This window comes from Saccostrea cucullata, unplaced genomic scaffold (assembly GCF_032062105.1).
Source record: "Saccostrea cucullata isolate Sc308-1 unplaced genomic scaffold, CSIRO_AGI_Scuc_v1 ctg708, whole genome shotgun sequence".
Taxonomy (NCBI): Eukaryota; Metazoa; Mollusca; class Bivalvia; order Ostreida; family Ostreidae; genus Saccostrea; species Saccostrea cuccullata.
Window position 1 is genome coordinate 1 of NW_026927674.1, and position 27,397 is coordinate 27,397.

The following is a 27,397-nucleotide window of genomic DNA, read 5'->3' on the forward strand; positions in this document are numbered from 1 at the left end:
GCATTGTGACGTCAAAAGATGAGGGCCCTTTTCTCATGACGGCAGTCATATAGATTATAAAATATATGTCCAAGTTCTTGTACAAACAAGTAAAAATCATCAGGAATGTAAATATATGTTTGGATATTCGATCATAATCCTTAAACATTACAAAATAGAAGGGAAGCAAACACGGACCTTTAAAGCATCAGAAGTCAGATAAAGTTTGTCTTATGTAGGGATACATGTCATGTCTATAGATTTCCAGTTTATTGAAGCTTTTAAGATTATTTCTAGTTTCTAACCGTTGCTGTTGAATGATTTGCAACACAAATATTATTATATCCTTTGGACATAAATACACATAATCACAGTTGTGGGGATTCGAAAACCACATATTTGATAATCCACTCTCCAATAGAAGATGACCTAGGGAATTTATGGATGTGAAGTATCTAGTATAATGGGATCAGTAAAGGACTCCCTTAGTCTAAGTACACATTTTTCATATTACATAAACTCTCCCTTATTCCCTTACTGTCTCGTCTCTTTCTCTGAAGGTGTGGATGAATTTTTGAATTCAGTACTCTGTGTAAAAAATAAATTGTTAAGAAATTTAGAGAATTTTCTAATAAGTGAAGTCCCACTCACCAAACAAAAATATTTTAACTTTAACTAAATATGTTTATTTTTAAAGTAAAATATTAGGCATTGTAAGACTATTGCAAGTTGGTGAATGTTTTTTTTAACTTTTTTTATCCGCTAATTTAGTTGTTCCAGTGGTGACACTCCCTGAACAAGTAGTTGTAACTGTTGGAAGTCCTGCTTCCATTGAGGCTAACGTTAAGTCTTGCCCTTCTCCTGACAAAGTTGTGTGGCAGAAAAGTATGGAATCAAATCCAGAAAGTTTTCAAAATATAGACATCTATGACTCCAAATATCTAGGAAGCAATGGAGACCCAGCAGATCCGAAACTTGTGATATCAAGCAACTCGAATGATGATGGACAATATTACAGATTACTTGTGTTTAATGGAATAGCAAAAAGCACAAGCAACATTACTCATCTGAATGTTGAAAGTGGTAAGTAATACTAAAAATACTAAACGCTTTTAGACGCATAGAAAATTACAAAGAAAGTTGTTTATTAGAAAAACGTTTATGTTAAATCTCTCTTTGTTTTAATGTTTTAGATATTTGGTTAAATATTAACGTAGTTAAATATTGAATATGAAAAGTAAATAACCTTTAACAGTTCCTTTGTTTCTTCCAAATGTTAAAGGTATGAGTTTTGCAAACAGAATGTACATGACAAGAATCTTGAAGAGTATTTTAACAAATTACAATTCAATGAAAAAAGGTCCAGGAAATTGTAGTCGATTGATTGATTAATTGTATATTGTTTAACGTCCCTCTCGTGAAATTTTCACTCATATGGAGACGTCACCGTATGCCGGTGAAGGGCATCAAATTTTGACCTATACTCAGCAGTCAGGGCCCTTGAGTAGTGATGGTTCTTTATCATGACGGCGCCTACTGTGACACGGGACCTATGTTTTTAGGTCATAATGTAGATTCTAGTTTGTTCATGATTTGAACAAACTAGAATCTACACTACCTGAGGATGATTCCTGGATAGAGCTCCAGATAAGGTGCGTATTTGTAGAAATACACATTAAAGTTTACAAAATACGCATTCAAATTTAAAACAGAGCGTATAATTACACATTAGCAAACATATATACGTATTACACCACGAAAGTACTGCTGCAACATGTTTGAGGATACAGGTATGACTAACTTAATGATACGAATAGAGGTAAACTTTATGTTTGATTTTCTCAAATCGGAAGTACACATTTAAAAGCCTTTTAGTGAACAGGAATATTCTAGTGATGACTACGATTATCTCCATTTCGGGAGGAAGAATCGGAGATATAGATTTATATAGATTTCTATGTAGAAAGACTATGCACTATGCTTAATTTCTTATGGGTTCATAGCCAATTTTTACATCTCTCTGAACTTGCCAGATTCTTTCAGTTTACTGCTGATACGATATCTTAAATGAAGGAAAAGTTATCTGTGTCTCTGACTCTATGTGTATTTTGACCTACTGTATAATCTTCCTTGTCAAAAAAGAATGCTTCCCAATCTTAGCAAAAAGTCTTGCTGATATGTACAAAATTTATTTAAACAAATTCAGGAACTGAGCTTTGAAGCTTTTGCCCTCTTCAAAAACTCATACTTCGATTACAAGCTCAAAATAAAGGTCAAAACATTTCTATATAATCAAAATACACTTCAATCATTTGAAAACCCAAATCTGCATTGATATGAAAATAAGGGAGTAAATACACTTTGGCGTAAAAATTATCTGGAGCTCTGTTCCACATACTAGTAAATATCACTTATTATGGCTTTGAAGTACATGAAAAGAAGATTTTAAAAGGTTTTCCTATATATCCCTATGTAAAACTTGGGTCGACCATTTTTGTCCCACCATAATCCCGGGAGTCATGATTTGAACAAATTTGAATCTACATTACCTGAGGATAATTTCACATGAGTTTCATCTTTCCTGTCTCAATGGTTCTTGAGAAGAAAAGTTTTAAAGTTTTTTCCTATATTACTATGTAAAACTTTGATCGGCCATTTTTGCCCAACCCTCTCCCCAGGGATCATGGTTTGTATAAAATTAAATCTACACTACCTGAGGATGATTCCACATGAGTTTCACCTGTCCTGGCTCAGTGGTTTTTGAGAATATTTTTAAAGATTTTTCCTATACACAACTTTTTTTCAGTTATGTCCCTTACTTAAATTTCATCCCGATAGACGTCGCAGAGAACAGCCGCCATTGCGTCCGTGACGTTGCATAAACAAACTCTGTAGCAACCATTTCAATAAACTTGTAAACGTATGTAATTTTTCAGCGCATTAGCAAAGTGTAATAAACATTTATGATATTTTTATTGAGAGTTTGCTTTTGCATAGAATTTGAATAAAAATCGATGCAAACATGATACATAACAGTTATCGGATGATTTCGTCACTACACTAAAGGACGTCAAACCACACATACAGTCACAGGCGCGGATGCAGGTTTTTTCGTTGGATATGGGAGAGGAATTATAAGGCAAGGGATTTTGGTACAACCAAGGTCGTGAGAAGGTTGCTATCTGGGGGGGGGGGGTGTTCCCGAAAACCGACACATAAATGACTGAAATTTTACCTTCAATGTTTAGGTTCAAGTGAAAACTCCAATTTTTTTTTTAGTCTTTTCTTATGTTCTACAGTGTATATGTGTTTTCCTATTTTATTTATGTATTCATTAGATTACGACAGCGAAGATATAAAAAATAACAAATCGTTGGACAGTTATAATTATTTTAAAAGCGGCATTTTTTTCAGCGATTATTTTAAAATTAAATGTGTTCCTAATAAATTATAAACCCAGATTTTCACAATTCATATGCAACATTCAACTTACTTGGCAAGAGTTTGATTTTAAAGGAAAAGTAGGTCTTCTTACATTTCTTTGAATAGAAAAATGTATTGTCATCAGACTTGAAAAGTTAACTGAATATATATGTTGTGAGGTTAGATCCAACGCACATGTGCCTGTATATTATATTAATATACATAGAGCTACAGTCTAATTTTTCAATATACATAAAATCAGATGGTTAAATATTAATATTTTTCCAATTCCTAAACTGTCAGTTTTAAAAGGACCATAGCAGAGAGTCAAATTAAGCATCAGATACGCATAGTTCTGCATGACAAAACTAAAGAAACAAAACCTCCAAAAAAGTATTGGAGATTGTTTCATTTCAACTTTTTTTTAATTAATAAAAAAAAAACGTTTTCAAAGTGTGCATGTAACCATGCATCATCGTGCAAAAGTACTTATTTTTATATGCGAAAAAAAATAATCGAAAAAAAATCTTGAACAGTGCTTACAATCATTTTTCTACATTAGTACAATATTTTTTCAAATAAAAAATTATCAGTATACGTTTCATTATTGTTTTACATTCTTGTAACGTGATTTATTTGATTTATTATATGTATAACAATTAGGTCTATAGTAATGATGAAGACAACGAGAAGATAACATATTGTTTGTGCTTTATTTCTGTCTTAAGTCGTTTTATAAAATTTACATTTACATGTGAGACTTTTAAAAATAAAAATAAACATCAGTACATGTATTTATATCATAATTCCCCTATACACCGAAATATACGTACGTATCAAATTCACAGCATAATTTGAACATTAAAACCAAATTACCCTTGTTGAGATGTGGGTTATACACTTTATAAGAACTTGAATAAATGAAGGAAACAAAACAAAATGAAATTTTAACAAAATTTAATAAACAAAACAAAAGTAAATTGTACAACAAAAGAAACAAATTTAAAAATATAGAAATGAATTGTCTATCAGCAGCACGTCAGTCCTGGAAGAATGTTCTTTAAAACGTAGTCAATTAATCACCACACCCTTGCTGGAGGTTTGAGTTCCGGTTTTTGAATTTCCTCTGATAAACGGGTTTTCTTTCACAAAATAAATTGAATATTATAACTTTCACAAGTATCACATATATCACATAATAAACTTTAACAATGCCGTCTAGATTAACTTTGGTTTGAATTTATATTATTTTAAACAGGAGATTTCATTATAACACATAACTTAAAATTGCTGGTCCGGATGTGTCCGTCAGGGCTGCCGTACTCTTTCGTACTCTCTCACACAGTTGCCGCTGTTACTGCAAAACCATTACCCTCTCCCTGGCTCCCTGGACTGCCGACTGGCTATTGTCAATGTAATTAGCTGTAGTACCCCGCCCAAGACCTGATAATTACGAAACGGGACAAAAGCCCGAGGAAATAGGACCCTGGGGAAAAATATAATAAAACAACCATACTAAACGTGCAGACTCACACAAGAAAACATTTTACAAATTGTATTTTCAAATACCTGATGTAGTTTGAGTACCCGCCCAGGCTACTTCATCATAACAACAAGCCAAACAGGTCTTATCTCGGCTGTGACTTCCCGGGTACTACCCGAACACGAGCTCTCAGGTAGATAAAATTACACATGGAGGGGCTCCCCACAGGATAAATAACAATATTTACACTAACGCACTAGGGGTATCCTACGGGATTAAATTTAGTTTGTTACAAACCTCCCCCTTTTGAAGACTAAAGCACCATTTAGTCCAACCTACTTACAAACTAAATACATAGAAATCAAACACATATATACAAACTTGAAATATTCACCATTGATCTTGGTTTACTCTACCTCTTCACTAGACCTTGACAACGCATCTGCAATAACGTTCTGATTACCTGGAACATACCGAACTGTAAAACAAAACTCCTGCAATAGAAGACTCCATCTCAAAAGCCTATGATTTGACAATTTTGATCTCTGTAACCACGTCAATGGAGCATGATCAGTTTCAATAACAAACTGCTTACCTTCTAAATACACTCGGAGTGTTTTGACAGCCCAAATAATTGCATAGCATTCTTTTTCAATCACCGCATAGTTTTTCTCTGCTGCTGTAAACTTTTTACTCAAAAAGAATATTGGGTGCTTACCAGTGTCGAACTCTTGTTCGAGGACTGCGCCTGCTCCAGTTTCACTTGCATCTGTACGCAAGATAAACATTCGACTAAAATCTGGACTGTGCAATATTGGTTCACATGCCAACTTACCTTTAAGTTCCTTGAAAGCAGTATCAAGATTATCTGTCCATTTTATTTTGTGTGGTGAATTCTTTTTGGTCAAGTCTGTGAGTGGTAGGGCAAGACTAGAAAGATTAGGAATAAACGTCCTGTAAAATCCAATGAGACCCAAAAATGACCTTACCTTCTTTTTGGTGTTTGGGACCGGAACATTTTGAATTGCTTGCACCTTTGACAACAATGGCTTTATCTTACTGTCACCTACCATATGTCCGAGGAAACTGACCTCACCAAACCCCAATTTGCACTTTGACGGTCGGGCTTTTAAATTTGCATTCTGCAACGCTGTAAAAATCTCTCTCAAATGCACCAAGTGATCTTCCCAGGAATCTCTGAAAACACCAATGTCATCTATAAAAGCTTCTGCATAGTTTTCATGACCTTCAAGGACTTTACTCACCAATCTCACAAAAGTTGCGGGAGCATTTACCATCCCGAATGGCATTACCGTGAAACTTAAATGACCAAAAGGTGTAACAAAAGCACTTTTCTGTTTTGCCTCGTCATCTAGTGGCACTTGCCAATAACCCTTAGTAAGATCCAACTTACTGATATACTTAGCTCTACTGATTTTGTTTAGAATATCATCCATTCTTGGCATCGGACGAGGATCAAACACAGTTACCTTATTTAGATCCCTATAATCAACGCAGAATCTAAGGGTGTCGTCATTCTTTTTGATGAGTACAATAGGCGCTGAATAAGGGCTTTCCGTCTCCTCTATGATTCCCATCTCTTTCATCTGCTTGATTTCCGCATTTACCTTTTCCTGTAGCGCATACGGAATGGAATAAGGTTTCTTCTGGATTGGTTCCTCGGTTGTCGTTTTAATGGTGTGCTGGATGTAGGACGTTTTCTTTGGAACATCTGTAAATACATTCTCAAATTCTTCTACTAACCTTTTGAGTTGTCGTTTCTGCTCTTCTGACAGTTCTGACGATACCTCAACATTATCTGATGATTCTGTCTGTTGAAGGATTGGTGCTCTATGGTTAGTGCAATCGTCCTCATCTGAAAAATTTGGTTTTGCATCCATACATGCCAAAACTTCATTGCTTTTCGGACACTTCTCTTCCGAATCTCTGCTAAGCCACTCTTTCAACATGTTGACGTGGTAAACCGGTTCTTTATTCTTGGATATTCTTACCTTGTAATCCACTGGACTTACCCTTTTCACTACTTCATACGGACCTTTCCATTGCGCCATCAGCTTAGATGTGCTAGTTGGAAGAAGTACAAGAACTTTCTGACCTACCTCAAATGTACGAGTTCTCGCCTTTTTGTCGTAGTACATCTTTTGTTTCTTTTTCGCGAGTCTCTCTAAATCTTTAACCAAATCTCTAATGTTCTGCATTCTCTCCCTCGTCTCCAGAATATAGGACAACACTGAAGCCTGTTCGACTGTAGGTTCCTCCCACTGCTCTTTCAAGATTGCTAAGGGCCCCCTAACATGTCTACCATAGAGCAATTCAAAGGGAGAATACCCAGTTGTCTCATTTGGCACCTCTCTGTATGCAAAAAGGACGTAAGGCAAATGAACATCCCATCTGTGAGGTTCAGAAGAAGCATATGCCTTCAGCATTTCCTTCAAAGTCCCATTAAATTTTTCCACTAACCCATTTGCTTGTGGATGGTAAGGGGTAGTTGTTAATTTTCTTACCTGAAGTAACTAACACAATTCAGTCATCAGTGTGGACATAAAATTGGTACCCCGGTCCGACAGAATTTCATTAGGCACACCTACCCTAGAAAACAGCTCTATCAAAGTGTTGGCCACTGTCTCTGCTTCTTGGTTTTTCAAAGGAAATGCTTCCGGATACCGTGTTGAGTAGTCCATACAAACCAAGATGTAACGATTTTTCTTCTCCGGCAGTGGAAGAGGTCCAACAAAATCGATGGCTATTCTTGAGAATGGTTCCTCAATGGGTGGAATAAGAATGAGTGGAGCTTTTGGAGTTCGACCTTTTGGTGTTCCCTTTTGACAAATAGAACAAGATTTGCAGAACCGAGATATGTCAATATACATTCCAGGCCAAAAGAAATGTTGCATAATACGCTGCCTGGTTTTCTTGTTAGCTAAATGTCCTGCAAGTAGAGTGTCATGAGCCAGGGACATTACTTTCGACCTCATTGTCTTTGGTATGACGATCTGGGAAAATTTCTCACCAGAATCTTTCTGAAATATTCTATACAGTAAACCATCCTGTTTCTGAAAGTAAGACTTACCTTCTTGAGTATCGTCTTGTGCCATACTCAGTGCAGATTTCAAACTGTCATCTGATTCCTGAAGTTCTACCAACTTATCTCTGCTGCACCACAATTGTTTCAAAGATTCATCCTCTGAATCCTCTTCTGTTGCTTTTCTCAGAGAACTACTATTACCTTGCTCCAATTTGGCCTAAAAACGTGTCTGAACTGCAGCACAAGTGTTCTCGTCATCTCCATCCCTCTTGACTTCTATTCCATCCTCCATTGGTTTGAGTATGCTAACATTGTTACCAATAATTACATCAGCAAAAGGAGAATCAAGGACAAGGGCATGTACCTTACCTGATACATAAGGAGTCTTCAAATCTACCATTGCCTCATCACAGTTTCTTTGAGATCCATCAGCCAGAGTTATCACTCTTGAACGTCCTGTTTTATCAGAGTCTGAAATAAACTTACTACGTACAAATACAGTAGAGCATCCGGTATCTCGTAAGACTGCAACTGGTTGATCACTCACCTGGCCCTTTACTAAATCCAAACCCAATGCTGCCGATGTTTCAATTACTGGCGACTCGTTACCAACTCCGGACAACTTAAGAATCACCCTACCCTTGGTTGTATCTTGTATATTGTCTACAACTTTAGACTCAGACTTATCTTAACACAAACCAACATTTTCTGACGTTTTCTCAGGCTTTGTACCTCTCTGACCTTTACTGTCTTGACCCTTTGACTGAGTTCTCTTAAGAAAACAGTTGGCTGCAATATGTCCTACTCTATCACAAATGAAACACTTTCTGCTATCCCCTGCATTAAAGTGAGACTTGAGATTTGACTTACCATCTTGAGAATTTGTCGAACCAAACTTGTTTGGCTTTCCCGTCGACCTATTCCCTGTACTGTGAAATTGGACATTATTGCCACTAAGATACTTACTCTTATGTGCCGCCTGAAATGCATTAGACAACGCAACAACCTCCTCAATAGACTTTGGGTCATGTTCAGGAATCCACAACTGTAAGTCTTTTGGACAACTTCTAACAACCTGTTCTCTCAAGACCATATCATACAACTTGCCAAAATCTGAATCTATTTTCTCACGTTCACACCAGTGATTGAGGTACCTTTCTACCCTAACAAAAAATTTTTTAAATGACTCATCATTTGACTGCTTACCCTGACGAAATTTTTCCCTGTAATCTTCAGAAGTAAGCTCATATCTCTTGAGAATAGCTGTTTTGATAATCTCATAGTTATCACTATCTGCATCCGACAACCTTGAATACGCTTCCAAAGCCTTACCTGCTAACATAGGAACTAAGCGTATAGCCCACTGGGATTTATGCCATTTCTGCAACCCAGCTATCTTTTCAAACGACCGTAAAAAGACATAAGGGTCCTGTCCCTCCTCAAACTTAGGTAACTTAACAGGTGGGCATTTAATCTCATGGGGTTGAGACCCCCAATTTTAGCATGTTCTAACTCTTTTTTTCTTATAGCTAACTCTCGTAATTTCACATCTCTTTCTACCTCTAACTTTGCACTTTCTCTCTGCGCCTGACGCTCTTCTCTCTCTTGCGCCCATCTCTCCCTTTCTAGCTCTCTCTTTGATTCCTGCTCCTGACGCCACATCTCGAGACATTCTTTTACGTTTGTACCCTTTTCAATTAAGTCAGCCATCCATTCTGGCATACCAGACATTGTGAAAGTTTGTGAACCTGAAACACAAAAGCATAATTAATAATAGAAACAAACTTGCAAAAAAAAAAATTCCTCTATTTACCCAAGCTCAGATGTATCCAACCGCTGCCACCAAATTGTTGAGATGTGGGTTATACACTTTATAAGAACTTGAATAAATGAAGGAAACAAAACAAAATGAAATTTTAACAAAATTTAATAAACAAAACAAAAGTAAATTGTACAACAAAAGAAACAAATTTAAAAATATAAAAATGAATTGTCTATCAGCAGCACGTCAGTCCTGGAAGAATGTTCTTTAAAACGTAGTCAATTAATCACCACACCCTTGCTGGAGGTTTGAGTTCCGGTTTTTGAATTTCCTCTGATAAACGGGTTTTCTTTCACAAAATAAATTGAATATTATAACTTTCACAAGTATCACATATATCACATAATAAACTTTAACAATGCCGTCTAGATTAACTTTGGTTTGAATTTATATTATTTTAAACAGGAGATTTCATTATAACACATAACTTAAAATTGCTGGTCCGGATGTGTCCGTCAGGGCTGCCGTACTCTTTCGTACTCTCTCACACAGTTGCCGCTGTTACTTCAAAACCATTACCCTCTCCCTGGCTCCCTGGACTGCCGACTGGCTATTGTCAATGTAATTAGCTGTAGTACCCCGCCCAAGACCTGATAATTACGAAACGGGACAAAAGCCCGAGGAAATAGGACCCTGGGGAAAAATATAATAAAACAACCATACTAAACGTGCAGACTCACACAAGAAAACATTTTACAAATTGTATTTTCAAATACCTGATGTAGTTTGAGTACCCGCCCAGGCTACTTCATCATAACAACAAGCCAAGCAGGTCTTATCTCGGCTGTGACTTCCCGGGTACTACCCGAACACGAGCTCTCAGGTAGATAAAATTACACATGGAGGGGCTCCCCACAGGATAAATAACAATATTTACACTAACGCACTAGGGGTATCCTACGGGATTAAATTTAGTTTGTTACAAACCTCCCCCTTTTGAAGACTAAAGCACCATTTAGTCCAACCTACTTACAAACTAAATACATAGAAATCAAACACATATATACAAACTTGAAATATTCACCATTGATCTTGGTTTACTCTAACTCTTCACTAGACCTTGACAACGCATCTGCAATAACGTTCTGATTACCTGGAACATACCGAACTGTAAAACAAAACTCCTGCAATAGAAGACTCCATCTCAAAAGCCTATGATTTGACAATTTTGATCTCTGTAACCACGTCAATGGAGCATGATCAGTTTCAATAACAAACTGCTTACCTTCTAAATACACTCGGAGTGTTTTGACAGCCCAAATAATTGCATAGCATTCTTTTTCAATCACCGCATAGTTTTTCTCTGCTGCTGTAAACTTTTTACTCAAAAAGAATATTGGGTGCTTACCAGTGTCGAACTCTTGTTCGAGGACTGCGCCTGCTCCAGTTTCACTTGCATCTGTACGCAAGACAAACATTCGACTAAAATCTGGACTGTGCAATATTGGTTCACATGCCAACTTACCTTTAAGTTCCTTGAAAGCAGTATCAAGATTATCTGTCCATTTTATTTTGTGTGGTGAATTCTTTTTGGTCAAGTCTGTGAGTGGTAGGGCAAGACTAGAAAGATTAGGAATAAACTTCCTGTAAAATCCAATGAGACCCAAAAATGACCTTACCTTCTTTTTGGTGTTTGGGACCGGAACATTTTGAATTGCTTGCACCTTTGACAACAATGGCTTTATCTTACCGTCACCTACCATATGTCCGAGGAAACTGACCTCACCAAACCCCAATTTGCACTTTGACGGACGGGCTTCTAAATTTGCATTCTGCAACGCTGTAAAAATCTCTCTCAAATGCACCAAGTGATCTTCCCAGGAATCGCTGAAAACACCAATGTCATCTATAAAAGCTTCTGCATAGTTTTCATGACCTTCAAGGACTTTACTCACCAATCTCACAAAAGTTGCGGGAGCATTTACCATCCCGAATGGCATTACCGTGAAACTTAAATGACCAAAAGGTGTAACAAAAGCACTTTTCTGTTTTGCCTCGTCATCTAGTGGCACTTGCCAATAACCCTTAGTAAGATCCAACTTACTGATATACTTAGCTCTACTGATTTTGTTTAGAATATCATCCATTCTTGGCATCGGACGAGGATCAAACACAGTTACCTTATTTAGATCCCTATAATCAACCCAGAATCTAAGGGTGTCGTCATTCTTTTTGATGAGTACAATAGGCGCTGAGTAAGGGCTTTCTGTCTCCTCTATGATTCCCATCTCTTTCATCTGCTTGATTTCCGCATTTACCTTTTCCTGTAGCGCATACGGAATGGAATAAGGTTTCTTCTGGATTGGTTCCTCGGTTGTTGTTTTAATGGTGTGCTGGATGTAGGACGTTTTCTTTGGAACATCTGTAAATACATTCTCAAATTCTTCTACTAACCTTTTGAGTTGTCGTTTCTGCTCTTCTGACAGTTCTGACGATATCTTAACATTATCTGATGATTCTGTCTGTTGAAGGATTGGTGCTCTATGGTTAGTGCAATCGTCCTCATCTGAAAAATTTGGTTTTGCATCCATACATGCCAAAACTTCATTGCTTTTCGGACACTTCTCTTCCAAATCTCTGCTAAGCCACTCTTTCAACATGTTGACGTGGTTAACCGGTTCTTTATTATTGGATATTCTTACCTTGTAATCCACTGGACTTATACTTTTCACTACTTCATACGGACCTTTCCATTGCGCCATCAGCTTAGATGTGCTAGTTGGAAGAAGTACAAGAACTTTCTGACCTACCTCAAATGTACGAGTTCTCGCCTTTTTGTCGTAGTACATCTTTTGTTTCTTTTTCGCGAGTCTCTCTGGATCTTTAACCAAATCTCTAATGTTCTGCATTCTCTCCCTCGTCTCCAGAATATAGGACAACACTGAAGCCTGTTCGACTGTAGGTTCCTCCCACTGCTCTTTCAAGATTGCTAAGGGCCCCCTAACATGACTACCATAGAGCTATTCAAAGGGAGAATACCCAGTTGTCTCATTTGGCACCTCTCTGTATGCAAAAAGGACGTAAGGCAAATGAACATCCCATCTGTGAGGTTCAGAAGAAGCATATGCCTTCAGCATTTTCTTCAAAGTCCCATTAAATTTTTCCACTAACCCATTTGCTTGTGGATGGTAAGGGGTAGTTGTTAATTTTCTTACCTGAAGTAACTTACACAATTCAGTCATCAGTGTGGACATAAAATTGGTACCCTGGTCCGACAGAATTTCATTAGGCACACCTACCCTAGAAAACAGCTCTATCAAAGTGTTGGCCACTGTCTCTGCTTCTTGGTTTTTCAAAGGAAATGCTTCCGGATACCGTGTTGAGTAGTCCATACAACCCAAGATGTAACGACTTTTCTTCTCCGTCAGTGGAAGAGGTCCAACAAAATCGATGGCTATTCTTGAGAATGGTTCCTCAATGGGTGGAATAGGAATGAGTGGAGCTTTTGGAGTTCGACCTTTTGGTGTTCCCTTTTGACAAATAGAACAAGATTTGCAGAATCGGGATATGTCAATATACATTCCAGGCCAAAAGAAATGTTGCATAATACGCTGCCTGGTTTTCTTGTTACCTAAATGTCCTGCAAGTGGAGTGTCATGAGCCAGGGACATTACTTTCGACCTCATTGTCTTTGGTATGACGATCTGGGAAAATTTCTCACCAGAATCTTTCTGAAATATTCTATACAGTAAACCATCCTGTTTCTGAAAGTAAGACTTACCTTCTTGAGTATCGTCTTGTGCCATACTCAGTGCAGATTTCAAACTGTCATCTGATTCCTGAAGTTCTACCAACTTATCTCTGCTGCACCACAATTGTTTCAAAGATTCATCCTCTGAATCCTCTTCTGTTGCTTTTCTCAGAGAATTACTATTACCTTGCTCCAATTTGGCCTGCTAACGTGTCTGAACTGCAGCACAAGTGTTCTCGTCATCTCCATCCCTCTTGACTTCTATTCCATCCTCCATTGGTTTGAGTATGCTAACATTGTTACCAATAATTACATCAGCAAAGGGAGAATCAAGGACAAGGGCATGTACCTTACCTGATACATAAGGAGTCTTCAAATCTACCATTGCCTCATCACAGTTTCTTTGAGATTCATCAGCCAGAGTTATCACTCTTGAACGTCCTGTTTTATCAGAGTCTGAAATAAACTTACTACGTACAAATACAGTAGAGCACCCGGTATCTCGTAAGACTGCAACTGGTTGATCACTCACCTGGCCCTTTACTAAATCCAAACCCAATGCTGCCGATGTTTCAATTACTGGCGACTCGTTATCAACTCCGGACAACTTAAGAATCACCATACCCTTGGTTGTATCTTGTATATTGTCTACAACTTTAGACTCAGACTTATCTAAACACAAACCAACATTTTCTGACGTTTTCTCAGGCTTTGTACCTCTCTGACCTTTACTGTCTTGACCCTTTGACTGAGTTCTCTTAAGAAAACAGTTGGCTGCAATATGTCTTACTCTATCACAAATGAAACACTTTCTGCTATCCCCTGCATTAAAGTGAGACTTGAGATTTGACTTACCATCTTGAGTATTTGTCGAACCAAACTTGTTTGGCTTTCCCGTCGACCTATTCCCTGTACTGTGAAATTGGACACTATTGCCACTAAGATACTTACTCTTATGTGCCGCCTGAAATGCATTAGACAACGCAACAACCTCCTCAATAGACTTTGGGTCATGTTCAGGAATCCACAACTGTAAGTCTTTTGGACAACTTCTAACAACCTGTTCTCTCAAGACCATATCATACAACTTGCCAAAATCTGAATCTATTTTCTCACGTTCACACCAGTGATTGAGGTACCTTTCTACCCTAACAACAAATTTTTTAAATGACTCATCATTTGACTGCTTACCCTGACGAAATTTTTCCCTGTAATCTTCAGAAGTAAGCTCATATCTCTTGAGAATAGCTGTTTTGATAATCTCATAGTTATCACTATCTGCATCCGACAACCTTGAATACGCTTCCAAAGCCTTACCTGCTAACATAGGAACTAAGCGTATAGCCCACTGGGATTTATGCCATTTTTGCAACCCAGCTATCTTTTCAAACGACCGTAAAACGACATAAGGGTCCTGTCCCTCCTCAAACTTAGGTAACTTAACAGGTGGGCATTTAATCTCATGGGGTTGAGACCCCCAATTTTAGCATGTTCTAACTCTTTTTTTCTTATAGCTAACTCTCGTAATTTCACATCTCTTTCTACCTCTAACTTTGCACTTTCTCTCTGCGCCTGACGCTCTTCTCTCTCTTGCGCCCATCTCTCCCTTTCTAGCTCTCTCTTTGATTCCTGCTCCTGACGCCACATCTCGAGACATTCTTTTACGTTTGTACCCTTTTCAATTAAGTCAGCCATCCATTCTGGCATACCAGACATTGTGAAAGTTTGTGAACCTGAAACACAAAAGCATAATTAATAATAGAAACAAACTTGCAAAAAAAAAATTCCTCTATTTACCCAAGTTCAGATGTATCCCACCGCTGCCACCAAATTGTTGAGATGTGGGTTATACACTTTATAAGAACTTGAATAAATGAAGGAAACAAAACAAAATGAAATTTTAACAAAATTTAATAAACAAAACAAAAGTAAATTGTACAACAAAAGAAACAAATTTAAAAATATAGAAATGAATTGTCTATCAGCAGCACGTCAGTCCTGGAAGAATGTTCTTTAAAACGTAGTCAATTAATCACCACACCCTTGTTGGAGGTTTGAGTTCCGGTTTTTGAATTTCCTCTGATAAACGGGTTTTCTTTCACAAAATAAATTGAATATTATAACTTTAACAAGTATCACATATATCACATAATAAACTTTAACAATGCCGTCTAGATTAACTTTGGTTTGAATTTATATTATTTTAAACAGGAGATTTCATTATAACACATAACTTAAAATTGCTGGTCCGGATGTGTCCGTCAGGGCTGCCGTACTCTTTCGTACTCTCTCACACAGTTGCCGCTGTTACTGCAAAATCATTACCCTCTCCCTGGCTCTCTGGACTGCCGACTGGCTATTGTCAATGTAATTAGCTGTAGTACCCCGCCCAAGACCTGATAATTACGAAACGGGACAAAAGCCCGAGGAAATAGGACCCTGGGGAAAAATATAATAAAACAACCATACTAAACGTGCAGACTCACACAAGAAAACATTTTACAAATTGTATTTTCAAATACCTACTTCATCATAACAACAAGCCAAACAGGTTTTATCTCGGCTGTGACTTCCCGGGTACTACCCGAACACGAGCTCTCAGGTAGATAAAATTACACATGGAGGGGCTACCCACAGGATAAATAACAATATTTACACTAACGCACTAGGGGTATCCTACGGGATTAAATTTAGTTTGTTACAACCCTATTGGTTATAGGTGAAATTCACGAGATAACCGTGCCTATAACTGCAATACAAACATTTACCAATGGAAAAAGAAGACAAGCTCGGACAAATTAATCACCGTAACTTTGATTTAAAAAAGTTGAAACCATGATGTTCTTTAATATCAAATAAACAAATTAACCAATACTGTTATCCTTAATAACTATTTTTCAACTGAGGATTAGTTACCATTTTTCCATGTACTTACTTTATTTAATTTCTAAATAGAAAAAAAATAATTTATTAATTTCTTTATCATTACATTTATTTTAACCATTGAAGTGAATCCTCGACCACAAGCCCTGTTGTATTTACATGCATACATAGAATCTAAGTCTCCCAAGTGTGAAAAACTCAATTAGATTCCGTTTATGTCCGTATAATTTAGTAAGTTCAAGGGGAGCCGGAGTGCAACACCGTGGACAAGCCATCTCGTGATAAATAGAATAAATCATAAGTTAATAATAAATAAACATAATAATAAATAATAAAGAATAAACTTTAATCTACACTACCTGAGGATATTTCCACATGAGTTTCATCTTTCCCGGGCTAGTGGTTCTTGAGAAGATTTTTTTTTAAAATGCCTTTATTTTTTTCTCTAATTCATAATTATCTCCCATTTGAAAAGGGCGTGGCCCTTCATTTGAACAAACTTGAATCCCCTTTACCCAAGCATGCTCTGTAGCAAGTTTGGTTGAAAAGTTAACGACAACGACGACAACAACGACGACAGACAACGGACAAATTTTGTTCAGTAAAGCTCACCTGGCTCAGGTGAGCTAAAAAGTACATAAAACTCATTTTCTTTAAAATACTTCTCGAGAAAAATTAATAAAAACTCCTTTTGTAAAGAAGAAACATTAATGAATTAGATAGCACAAAAAAATGAATTAAAATTTAATGCACTTATGTAGAAAAATATTTTTAAGGGACCCCGACCCTTAGCCAGGAAGGACAACTCTTTTATTATTAATTTAATTCAAAAAGTCTTTAAATTAAGCTTGAAAATTAAATCTTTTCATGCAACAATTTTCATTATATGCCACCTCAATGTGCTTCAAGGTTCTTTGAACTTCTCAGAAAGGTCTAATTTAAGGTAGATTTTTTTTCCTGATAATGTATTATTGTAACGCACAATTTAGTGTGCAAAAAGTCCAACTATCAAAACAGACTCGGTTGATTAGCTTTTAAGTATAAATAATCTAAAGGTTTCTCGTCAAACCGGCACCCATTGTTTACGAATTTTTTGTGACATAATCCCAGACGTCTGTTGTTCTTCTATTTAAAAAATAAACCCGCACCCTTTTTTCCATCGGTCACTCCGTGCCATGTGTCCATTGATTATGATTAGGGTGTCGCTCTCAGTGTACTGCATAATTTTCTGTTAGGAAAACCTTTATCTCTAAAGCGTTTATTAGACTGCGGTGCCAGGCCAAATCGTCATCAGGGTTACTAGATAAAACCGGAAATGAAAGTATTTTTTCTCTATATATGTCACAAGTCACATGGTGTGGAGGACCATTAATACAAACTTTACGTTGACTGCAATAACTATGGACCTGAAATTGTGCTTTAACAACAAAAAACTACTAAAATGGCTTTAAAGACGTCAATTTTCCCCGATTATGTAAGCAATGTATTACACTAAAGCTGTTTTAAAAGTCAATAAAAACCCTACGAGCTCGTAGAGGAAAAAATCAAACGTTTGAACTTTATTGGGTTCTTCCCTGGAGTTGAAGAATTCCACTAAACGAAGGACATGTGTGCAATATTTTTAAAGTCTATATATGAATTTGTACACCTCTTCTAAAATATTTTTAGCTCACCTGAGCCGAAGGCTCAAGTGAGCTTTTCTGATCACATTTTGTCCGGCGTCCGTCTGTCCGTCTTTCTGTCCGTCTGTCTGTCTGTCCGTAAACTTTTCACATTTTCGACTTCTTCTCAAGAACCGCTGGGCCAATTTCAACCAAACTTGTCACAAAGCATCCTTTGTTGAAGGGTATTTAAGTTTGTTCAAATGAAGGGCCACACCCTAATTCAAGGGGAGATAATTGAGAATTAGTGAAAATTGGGTGGTATGTTTTAAAAATCTTCTTCTCAAGAACCACTGTGCCAGGAAAGATGAAACTTATTGGGAAGTATCCTGGGGTAGTGTAGATTCAAGTTTGTTCAAATCATGTTCCCCGGGGGTAGGGCGGGACCAAAATGGCCGACCAAAGTTTTACATAGAAATATATAGGAAAAATCTTTAAAAATCTTCTTCTCAAGAATGACAAAGCCATAATTCATCATATTTATATGGAAGCATATTCAAGTAGTGTAGATTGAAATTTGTTCAAATCATGACCCCCCGGGATTGGGCGGGGCCAAAATGGCTGACCAAAGTTTTACATAGATATATATAGGAAAATTCTTTAAAAATCTTCTTCTCAAGAATGACATAGCAATAATTCATCACATTTATATGGAAGCATGCTCAGGTAGTGTAGATTCAAGTTTGTTCAAATCATGACCCCCGGGGGTAGGGCGGGGCCAAAATGACTGACCAAAGTTTTACATAGAAATATATAGGAAAATTCTTTAAAAAATCTTCTTCTCAAGAATGACAAAGCCATAATTCATCATATTTATATGGAAACATGATCAGGAAGTGTAGATTGAGGTTTGTTCAAATCATGACCCCAGGGGTAGGGCAGGGCCAAAATGGCTGACCAAAGTTTTACATAAAAAATATATAGGAAAATTCTTTAAAAGTCTTCTCATCAAGAATGGCAAAGCCATAATTCATCATATTTATTTGGAAGCATGTTCAGGTAGTGTAGATTGAAGTTTGTTCAAATCATGACCCCCTGGGGAAGGGCGGGGTCAAAATGGCCGAACAAGGTTTTTAAAGATATATATAGGAAAATTCTTTAAAAATCATTTTCTAAAAAATAGCAAATCCATGATTGGTCATTGGACTACTTGGGTGTTATGTTTTAAAAATCTTCTTCTCAAGAACCACTGTGCCAGGAAAGATAGAACTTATTGGGAAGTATACTGGGGTAGTGTAGATTCAAGTTTGTTCAAATCATGACCCCCGGGGGAAGGGCGGGGCCAAAATGACTGACCAAAGTTTTACATAGAAATATATAGGAAAATTCTTTTAAAATCTTCTTCTCAAGAATGACAAAGCCATAATTCATCATATTTATATGGAGGCATGTTCAGATAGTGTAGATTGAAGTTTGTTCAAATCATGACCCCGGGGTAGGGCGGGGCCAAAATGGCTGACCAAAGTTTTACATAGAAATATATAGGAAAATTCTTTAAAAGTCTTCTCATCAAGAATGGCAAAGCCATGATTCATCATATTTATTTGGAAGCATGTTCAGGTAGTGTAGATTGAAGTTTGTTCAAATCATGACCCCCTGGGGTAGGGCGGGGTCAAAATGGCCGAACAAAGTTTTTAAAGATATATATAGGAAAATTCTTTAAAAATCATTTTTTTAAAAAATATCAAATTGGACTACTTTTGGATTTAAACTTTACAATAAAAAGCAATTTTCTACTTTTTCCTACCCTTAGTGCTCAGGTGAGCGATGTGGCCCATGGGCCTCTTGTTTAATGGAAAAAAAATCTGGAATTTATGTTATGTAATTTTGGTACATTTTTTTTTGGATTAATACAAAATTTTTAAAATTTGATATCTTTCCAAATCCCCTGATAACGCATGCTGATTTTTTTTCAAAGAAGATGTAATTGTACTTTATGTTTAAATTCAGAATATCTTGAAAAATTATCAGTAGGTAAGGTATGTTGCGTACTGTGGAATCATCATTGTTCGTGGGGGACCAATGTTCGTGGCTTTCGTGGGTAACCTTGACCCACGAATTTACATACCCACGAACGTATATAAAAACATTTGGTTTATCATTTGTTAAAAGTTATTTACGTCGTAAAATAATTGTTACCCTTGTGCATGTTGTGTCCGAGCAATCTCGCATTACGAAGACTATCTGCATGTTGTTAATTATTGACACGAAACCAAAATTTAAAAAATATTAAGTATCAAAGACATCGAGAATTATATACAATAAGTAATAAAATGCCAAATACAACTCTTAAATTTAAGTAGTGTTTACATTAAAGTCCAACACGCTCAAATGCCCCTTCGATGAGGTCAATGTTTAGTGCGATTTTGGAGTGGGTGCTAATTAGCCCATTAGCATGATTTGGTTTCAGGATAAACGTTTTTAAGTCAATTTTTGCATTGTTGTCGTAGTTCTCATGTCACAGGCTGAATTATAATTAATTAATTAATGTTACTAATTATCATTCCTGTCATTCGGCTGTAATTTGTCGGCGCAAGCCGCCGGTACATTTTTGTTACAAATCACAAGACAGATAACTTAAATAAGCATTATTGACGGGGTAATCCTTCTTTGTTTTAATGTTGGAGGGAAAAAATCAAAATGGAACTTGTTACCAACGAAATTACGTCCCCACGAACCAGGAAATTTTTGGCTACCCACGAACATTGACCCCCACGAATAAAAATGATTCCACAGTATGTCCTTAAATAAATGAAAATGTGTTTGATAACATTGAAAACTTGCAGATAAATGGTCCTCTGAGATATACACATGTGATTGTAAATGAACAGGATGCTGTAAATCTCTGTCTCTGGGTTTTGTTAGTCACTCTATCCCCGAAATTACATCCCCACACACATTTATGTTGGAAATAAATTGATTTTTCCCTCTAAGCAGGGACCCAACATTCAGAAAAAAAATGATTGCCCAAGAACATTGACCATTAAATATTAAAATGATTACACTTTAATTGTGCTAACCAAACAACAAGTGATATCAAAAACTTCAATTTAACCATTCATAGAAAAAGATAAGATTTCGGTAAAAAATAATTAATTTGATACTTTTGGCCTAAAACAAGATGCAGAGAATGAGAAAAAAAAGAAATTGTCTGTTTATATATGGAAACTTGAAGTAAGTTTACTTTGATTTGCGTAAGACCATAAGATGATGTACCAGAAAAAAAAACATGAAAAGGACAAACAGATTCTAAAGCTTGCAAGTTCTGTTTTTGATGGCGCTGAAATTCTCAGGATTCAGCTGTGTACTTTACTTTTATGGAAAACGAAAGTCATTTAGTCTTTAAGATTAAATATGCTCGTAAGAGGATCAGTCACACTTTCTTCTATTTATAGTTAATTATCAATTTAAAGTGAATGCAGCTGGAGTGAACTACTTAACAATCATAGATGCTCTAAATAAAAATATATTTTCATAGAGAAAACAAGGCAACACACCATTTAAAAAGAATTTCTTTAATTATTTTTCACTTCTTTTTAGAATATAAGTACCTTGAGAACAAAGACTTTAGGGAGCGTTTTCTGAAATACCTTGAAGAAGGATCGATAAAGGTTTGCCCGATTTCACAAATTATAATTGTTGGTGAACATGGAGTAGGAAAAACAACTCTTCTCTACCGCCTCCAAGGGAGAAGTCAGGAGGAAATAAAAGCGATAAAATCAACACGAGGAGTGGAATGCCATACAGAACATCACAGCTTTATCATTACAAAAAATCAGCTCAGTATGTATTAACAATATTGACAATTTTGAAAACATACTTTTGATTTTGGTATGGAATTAATATACTGTATTTAAGTGCTGACTTCATGATAGGGGTTCACAGGTTAGATGCTTGTTCACGAGGCCATATAAAAGAACTACGAAGGATAGTATTGTTCTCCCGCCTACCTCTAAGTCGATTTTCAAAAGTAATCTTGTTCGAATGATTTTCAAAATTTTTATAGATATTTATATACATTTTCATAAAACATTACTTATTTGGGATATCAAGAGAGATTACTCTATGATTTTGGTGAAACTTGTGTTTTTCACTATAGAAATCAACAGAAAACGGAAAATATATTTAAAATATCTCCTCCCCCCCCCCAAGTGAAACAAAAATTCTTTATTACAGGTAATATGGACTGTCATTTTACAAATTTATGCCAAAGCTTTTTGTGTTTCACGGGCGTTTATAGACAAAAAAATGCTGATTTTTCAGCAATGTTAAAGCTATTAACAACCTAATAATTGTATTTTATGAATTTATATATGTTTTATCTATTTGCGTAAAACATAACAAAAGATATGAGATACATTTAATCATATTTAAGACTCTTTCAAAATATGGTGATTATTGAAAGTTCGAATTCACTAGAAAATATCGTCCACCCCCCTTTTTTCAAGAGCTGGAATTAATAATAATTTACTATCTAGCCCTGGAATTAAAATGATTAATGAATTTCCATAGAACTTTTCTTTGTGTTTAACAAAGATTTAATGGCCAAATTGCCATTAAAATTGAATGTAATGGGTGCAAAATGTAGGCGGGAATCAAGAATTAAAGCTCCTAGTTCTTTGTAACATTCTTCACAGTTTCTGGCATCAACTATGAACTATATGGGTCTTTTGGATAGGAGTTTAAAACAAAAATTCACGACAAAATGTCCCTTAGTTTCAAGTAAAGGACCGCACTTGGATTTGAATTTTGTTTGATGTCGATTTTTTCGAATATCTGTTTAAAATCACGTATGGTCATTCTAACGATATTTTAACCCTTACCCTGTTGAAAAAGCGGGTAACACTATTGTCTTCGTTTGTAAGGCTTATTATATAAATTGTATTTTAGACAAAATTTATTCGACTTTATTCTATACGCAAGACCATGCTCTACGTATGAACAATTTCTAAGATGAGGTATATTATTGACAAGCAAGTTCATGGAACAAGAATATCAACTGTCTCGTTTAAAGTAATCAGTTTGTAAGTTCTATGGTCAATAAAATGACCTTGTCAGCAAATACAATTGATCATCCAATCAAATGCTGACTGACGTTTTTCATACATATTGTTAATCCATTATTTATACATTAAATTTTCAACGGATTTTCCCGTTATTTCCTGATCATGACAAGGAACACACGGCGGGTGTGACCGGTTAGCAAGGAATGCTCATGCATCCATGGCACCTGAACCAACCTCGGATGTTTCAGAAGTCCGTGTTTGCTCTGCTCCTGAAACATTTTTCATCTTTGCAATCCCCTCATTTCCAGTACTTGGAATTTACGGAATATTCCAGATTCAATAAATGTATCTTTAACTTCAAACAGTAGCTCAATCGTACCTCATGTAAAAAAAAAACATAATGGCTGCTACTTCTGTGTGTCAATTATTACCTTCCCTGGTTTCCCAACACCACAGTTACTACGGTAAAATTATTTAGCTCTTAAAAGTCAGTACAATTTTACATTCACACTTGTTTTATTATTTAAAAAGGAACCACCTTCTATTCTTGGCCAAATTATTGGAGTATAACCTGGTTTGGGTCATTTACGCTTCGTGCATTTTTAAGCATAAACTGACCCGAATGGGTTATGTCGAATAATTTGGTAAAAAATTAGAGAGTTATTCCAAAAAAAATCAATGTAAGCATCAATGCATCGATTTCTGTTAGTTTTATTTGGCCTTAAGTTTTATATATAAATGTGAAGAAAACATTTTTTGAAGTGCAGGATGAAGGTTGTTTACATACGAGTAGTTGCATTGCCATGTAGCGTAGAAATAGATTTTATCCTCCACCCTTCGAAGAAGAGAGGGCAAATTGCTTTGTTGCTTCTGTCTGTAGGTCGTTCATCCACTTGGTTACCGTTCATTTTCTTCGCCGAGGTTGCTCGTACTGAAATGATATTTGGTATACAAATTTATCGTAGGAATATCTAGGACAACCTGTTTCCTGTAAGTTCGAATACACTGTACAACATTATGTCCCTTGTACATTGAACAATTGCAATTATTGGTGGGATGGGGTAGGTGTTTAACAAACATCTCTTGCTATTTATAGCGTTTAATGGATGTCTTGTTAATATCATTGACAAATACCTGACTTGTTTATGCATTGTTACATTCATTTTGCATAAGAATATGACAAAAATACATTTTTGTTGCCGTTGTGGGTCCTCTCGGATTAGTTTATTTAGAGTTATAATTCTAAAAATAAAATCTTTTGCAGAGATGAACCTGAAAGGAGTAAGCAGTTTGTCAGTCGACCCTGGACACTTTAATACACTTTTAGAAGGTATAAAAAACAACACAAGTTGAAAATATAATTCATGAAAATGATTGTATTACATATATCAGAATTGACAAAAGCAAAATGAGGATTGCTAGGACCAGAACCATTAAGCAAAGGAGAAAATGGCTTCGACCTGCCTCAAAATTTATCATTTGCTTCTATTTATCTACTTGCATTACAACAAAATTATTAGAAATGAAAGCTGCATTTATTTCAAATCAAACCAAAAAAATTCAATTTAACTTGATTTAACTTGATTAATACTTTTCATAATATCGGATTATATACAACGTGCGATTATGGTAGTCGCAGCACCTAAATAACGTCATAGGACGGATACACGCCTCATACATTTAAACGCTTCGTTCGTTTCATTAAAATTATTTGAGATTCACGAACGTCTTCATAAATTTCACTTTTCTAAGTGAAGCTTGGTAACCATCTTACGCTCACTCTTTTAATGATTAATTCCTCTGTCAAAATTCTTTGAATAGTAATATAAGACCAACTTAAAAAATTCACTTATCGCTCTTTTTTGACAACGTCACACACCATTGAACGTCTCCGACCGCACTCCTATCTTTCCCTCTTTTTGCCATCTACTGAGCATTAAATGATCCATCACCAGGCTTATATCGCTGAAATTTTCTAAACAAGTCTTTTATTCACATTTTCCCTGTGAGTCTGATTAATCAACGTTACTGTCTCTACTGGCAATTTCTCCACTTTGAAGCGAAAAATGCATTACAGTTTGTTGTGGCGTAATTTTTCCATTTCGATATTTCCTTTTTTTCAATACATCGAAGTAAAACAGCGACATTTTTTGATAAAATAAATAGTATTGATGTCATATGATTTTCAACTAATGACTAAAATGATGTAAATGTTTGTCTTTTGAAATATTGACTGATTTCATTCTCTATGTAAGGTCTAAAGCTTTACTGAAGTTTTTCATGTTTTTTCTTTGTTATTTTAAGTATATATATATATATATATATATATATATATATATATATATATATATATATATATATATATATATATATATATATATATATATACACTCTGAAGACTTGAAGTAAAATATCAGATTGAATAGTTGTAAAACTTTGTTAAAAAACGATTGCACTGCCTCCCTTGCATGGGCTCTCTAGTGAAGGAGACTGGAATAGAAAGGAGCTGACAGCACGCAGCATTGTTAAGGCTTGAAAAAGGGGGAGGGGCCTAATTTATACGGGAAAAGTTTACTGTGACGTCACGAAAAAATATGACTTTTATGTATTTCTCATAATACGTGAAAATGAAATAATTTGCAACTTTTAACTGTCTTAGCATAATAAACAACAATATAACTTTTCAATGCATTAAAAAAGTTACTAGTTAAATCCCACGTAGCTGGTTATAAACATAGTACTGATTGCAAAGAACTTGTAAACATGACGTCATATTGGTAAACATGACGTATTTCATGTGCTATGAGAGGCTGATTGAGGCGTTTCTTAAAACTTAAAAATGCGTTTTATCATTAAACGGAATATTATTTATATAGAGGAAAATAAAACAAGCATGATTTTGTACACGTTTATTTTAATATATTGGCGATTGTTGGTCGTGGCTTAAAGCAACAAAGGGGTGCCAAGCAGGGCGATCCCAAACAATTTCAACAAGCAGCAATAACAATCAACATCAAAGCAAAATATTACATGTACATGTACTTATAATAAGCAAAACAATGGCCGTTCCGGGTATACCGCAAACGGTAATTAACCTTACAATTAAATTTTATGTACATGTATTTTAAATAAACTTTACAAGTTTATATGTATTTCGTAAAATAAAATAAGTTCTTTTAGGGGATATTATCTGTTTTGAGAATTTGTTTTTGGGGTTGTTTTATTATGTGTCTGGGTTACTGGATCTGGTTGTAAACTCTCGGCATCGTTCGCTTTTCCGCATGTGAGAGGTTTGAAGGGCCAGGGAAAACCTTCCTCCAATTCCCTGGTCCTGACCAGACAAAGTTTATCCGATTCGCAATGTTCCAGTTTGCATTTTATCTCCCTCGGATTTATTTATTTTCTTCCTGCTCGTTCAGCGCATTACAGGTTATGGGGAGTGGCGATGTTACCCAAACCTGTATAAATGCAACCAGAAAGAGACAAATTTCAGCTTTCCACTCTTTATTAAAGTAAACAATCTATTTCTAATATTTATAATTACAAAAAAAAAAAATAATTTTACAAAAGATTCTAAACCTTAATATAAATATAACTACTTATAATATAAAAAGTTTAACTTGTTAATTAAATAAGCCATGTGAAAATTTAATAATGTTTACCAAAACGGGCGCAAGTCTACAAAATAATCTTACCTGTATAAATGCAACCAGAAAGAGACAAATTTCAGCTTTCCACTGCCGAATTGTCCCACTGAGCTACATTTATACTCCCGTACAAGTCCTGCATATTTTAATGTTTCTTTAATTACTTTTATCCTTAGAGCTCGCGTTCGTTATCTTTGTCCGACTAAATGATTTATCTCTGGGAACTGTCCAGATTAAAAGTTAAGCTCCCATCGGTCTGCGTCTTTAATTCCTTTTAACCAAATCCATCTTTTCATATACCAATAAGTAGATTTATTTTATCCTCAGCGCTCGTATCTGCTATCTCTCTAAGCCGAATAGTGCAAATCCATAAAATATATTAGAATCTTATTTTTACTGCAAATTTTGTTATGATATGTATGTAGTTATTGTTCCGGGTTATCAAACCGCGAACGTTACTTAAGATATTTTAGCAAGCAAAAACAAAAAGAACTAGAGCCAAGCTCGTTGCAAAGCAACGAATAGGTCTTCCGTTGGAGCTACGGATAAGAAGACGTAACCTTGAGTCAACATTCTAAAGTTCTACAAATGAAAATTTAAACCTTTTAAGAGAAGCAACTTGCAATGTTTAGCTAGGAAAAAGACTGTAAAGGAATATGTGTGACCTTGAACTTTCCAAGTGACCTTAAACTCTCCAAATGACCTTGATCTAAGCAATGACTAGCTCTCGTTATAAAAATATTATCCATGTGTTAC

General features: G+C 35.8%; 2 protein-coding genes across 2 annotated transcripts; one reads left to right on the plus strand and one right to left on the minus strand.

The window, feature by feature from the left end:
- The first annotated feature begins 424 nt into the window (after positions 1–424).
- Positions 425–24,347, plus strand: LOC134275169 (uncharacterized). The gene is made up of 4 exons (XM_062757422.1): positions 425–473; positions 751–1,062; positions 21,529–21,771; positions 24,259–24,347. The coding sequence occupies exons 1-4, from the start codon at positions 443–445 to the stop codon at positions 24,345–24,347; spliced, it is 675 nt and encodes a 224-aa protein (XP_062613406.1). The 5' UTR covers positions 425–442.
- Positions 9,144–10,515, minus strand: LOC134275156 (uncharacterized). Its single transcript, XM_062757396.1, has 2 exons — positions 10,470–10,515; positions 9,144–9,679 (listed from the first exon to the last, which is right to left on the minus strand). The coding sequence occupies exon 2, from the start codon at positions 9,660–9,662 to the stop codon at positions 9,324–9,326; it is 339 nt and encodes a 112-aa protein (XP_062613380.1). The 5' UTR covers positions 9,663–9,679; positions 10,470–10,515; the 3' UTR covers positions 9,144–9,323.
- Positions 24,348–27,397: the final 3,050 nt, after the last annotated feature.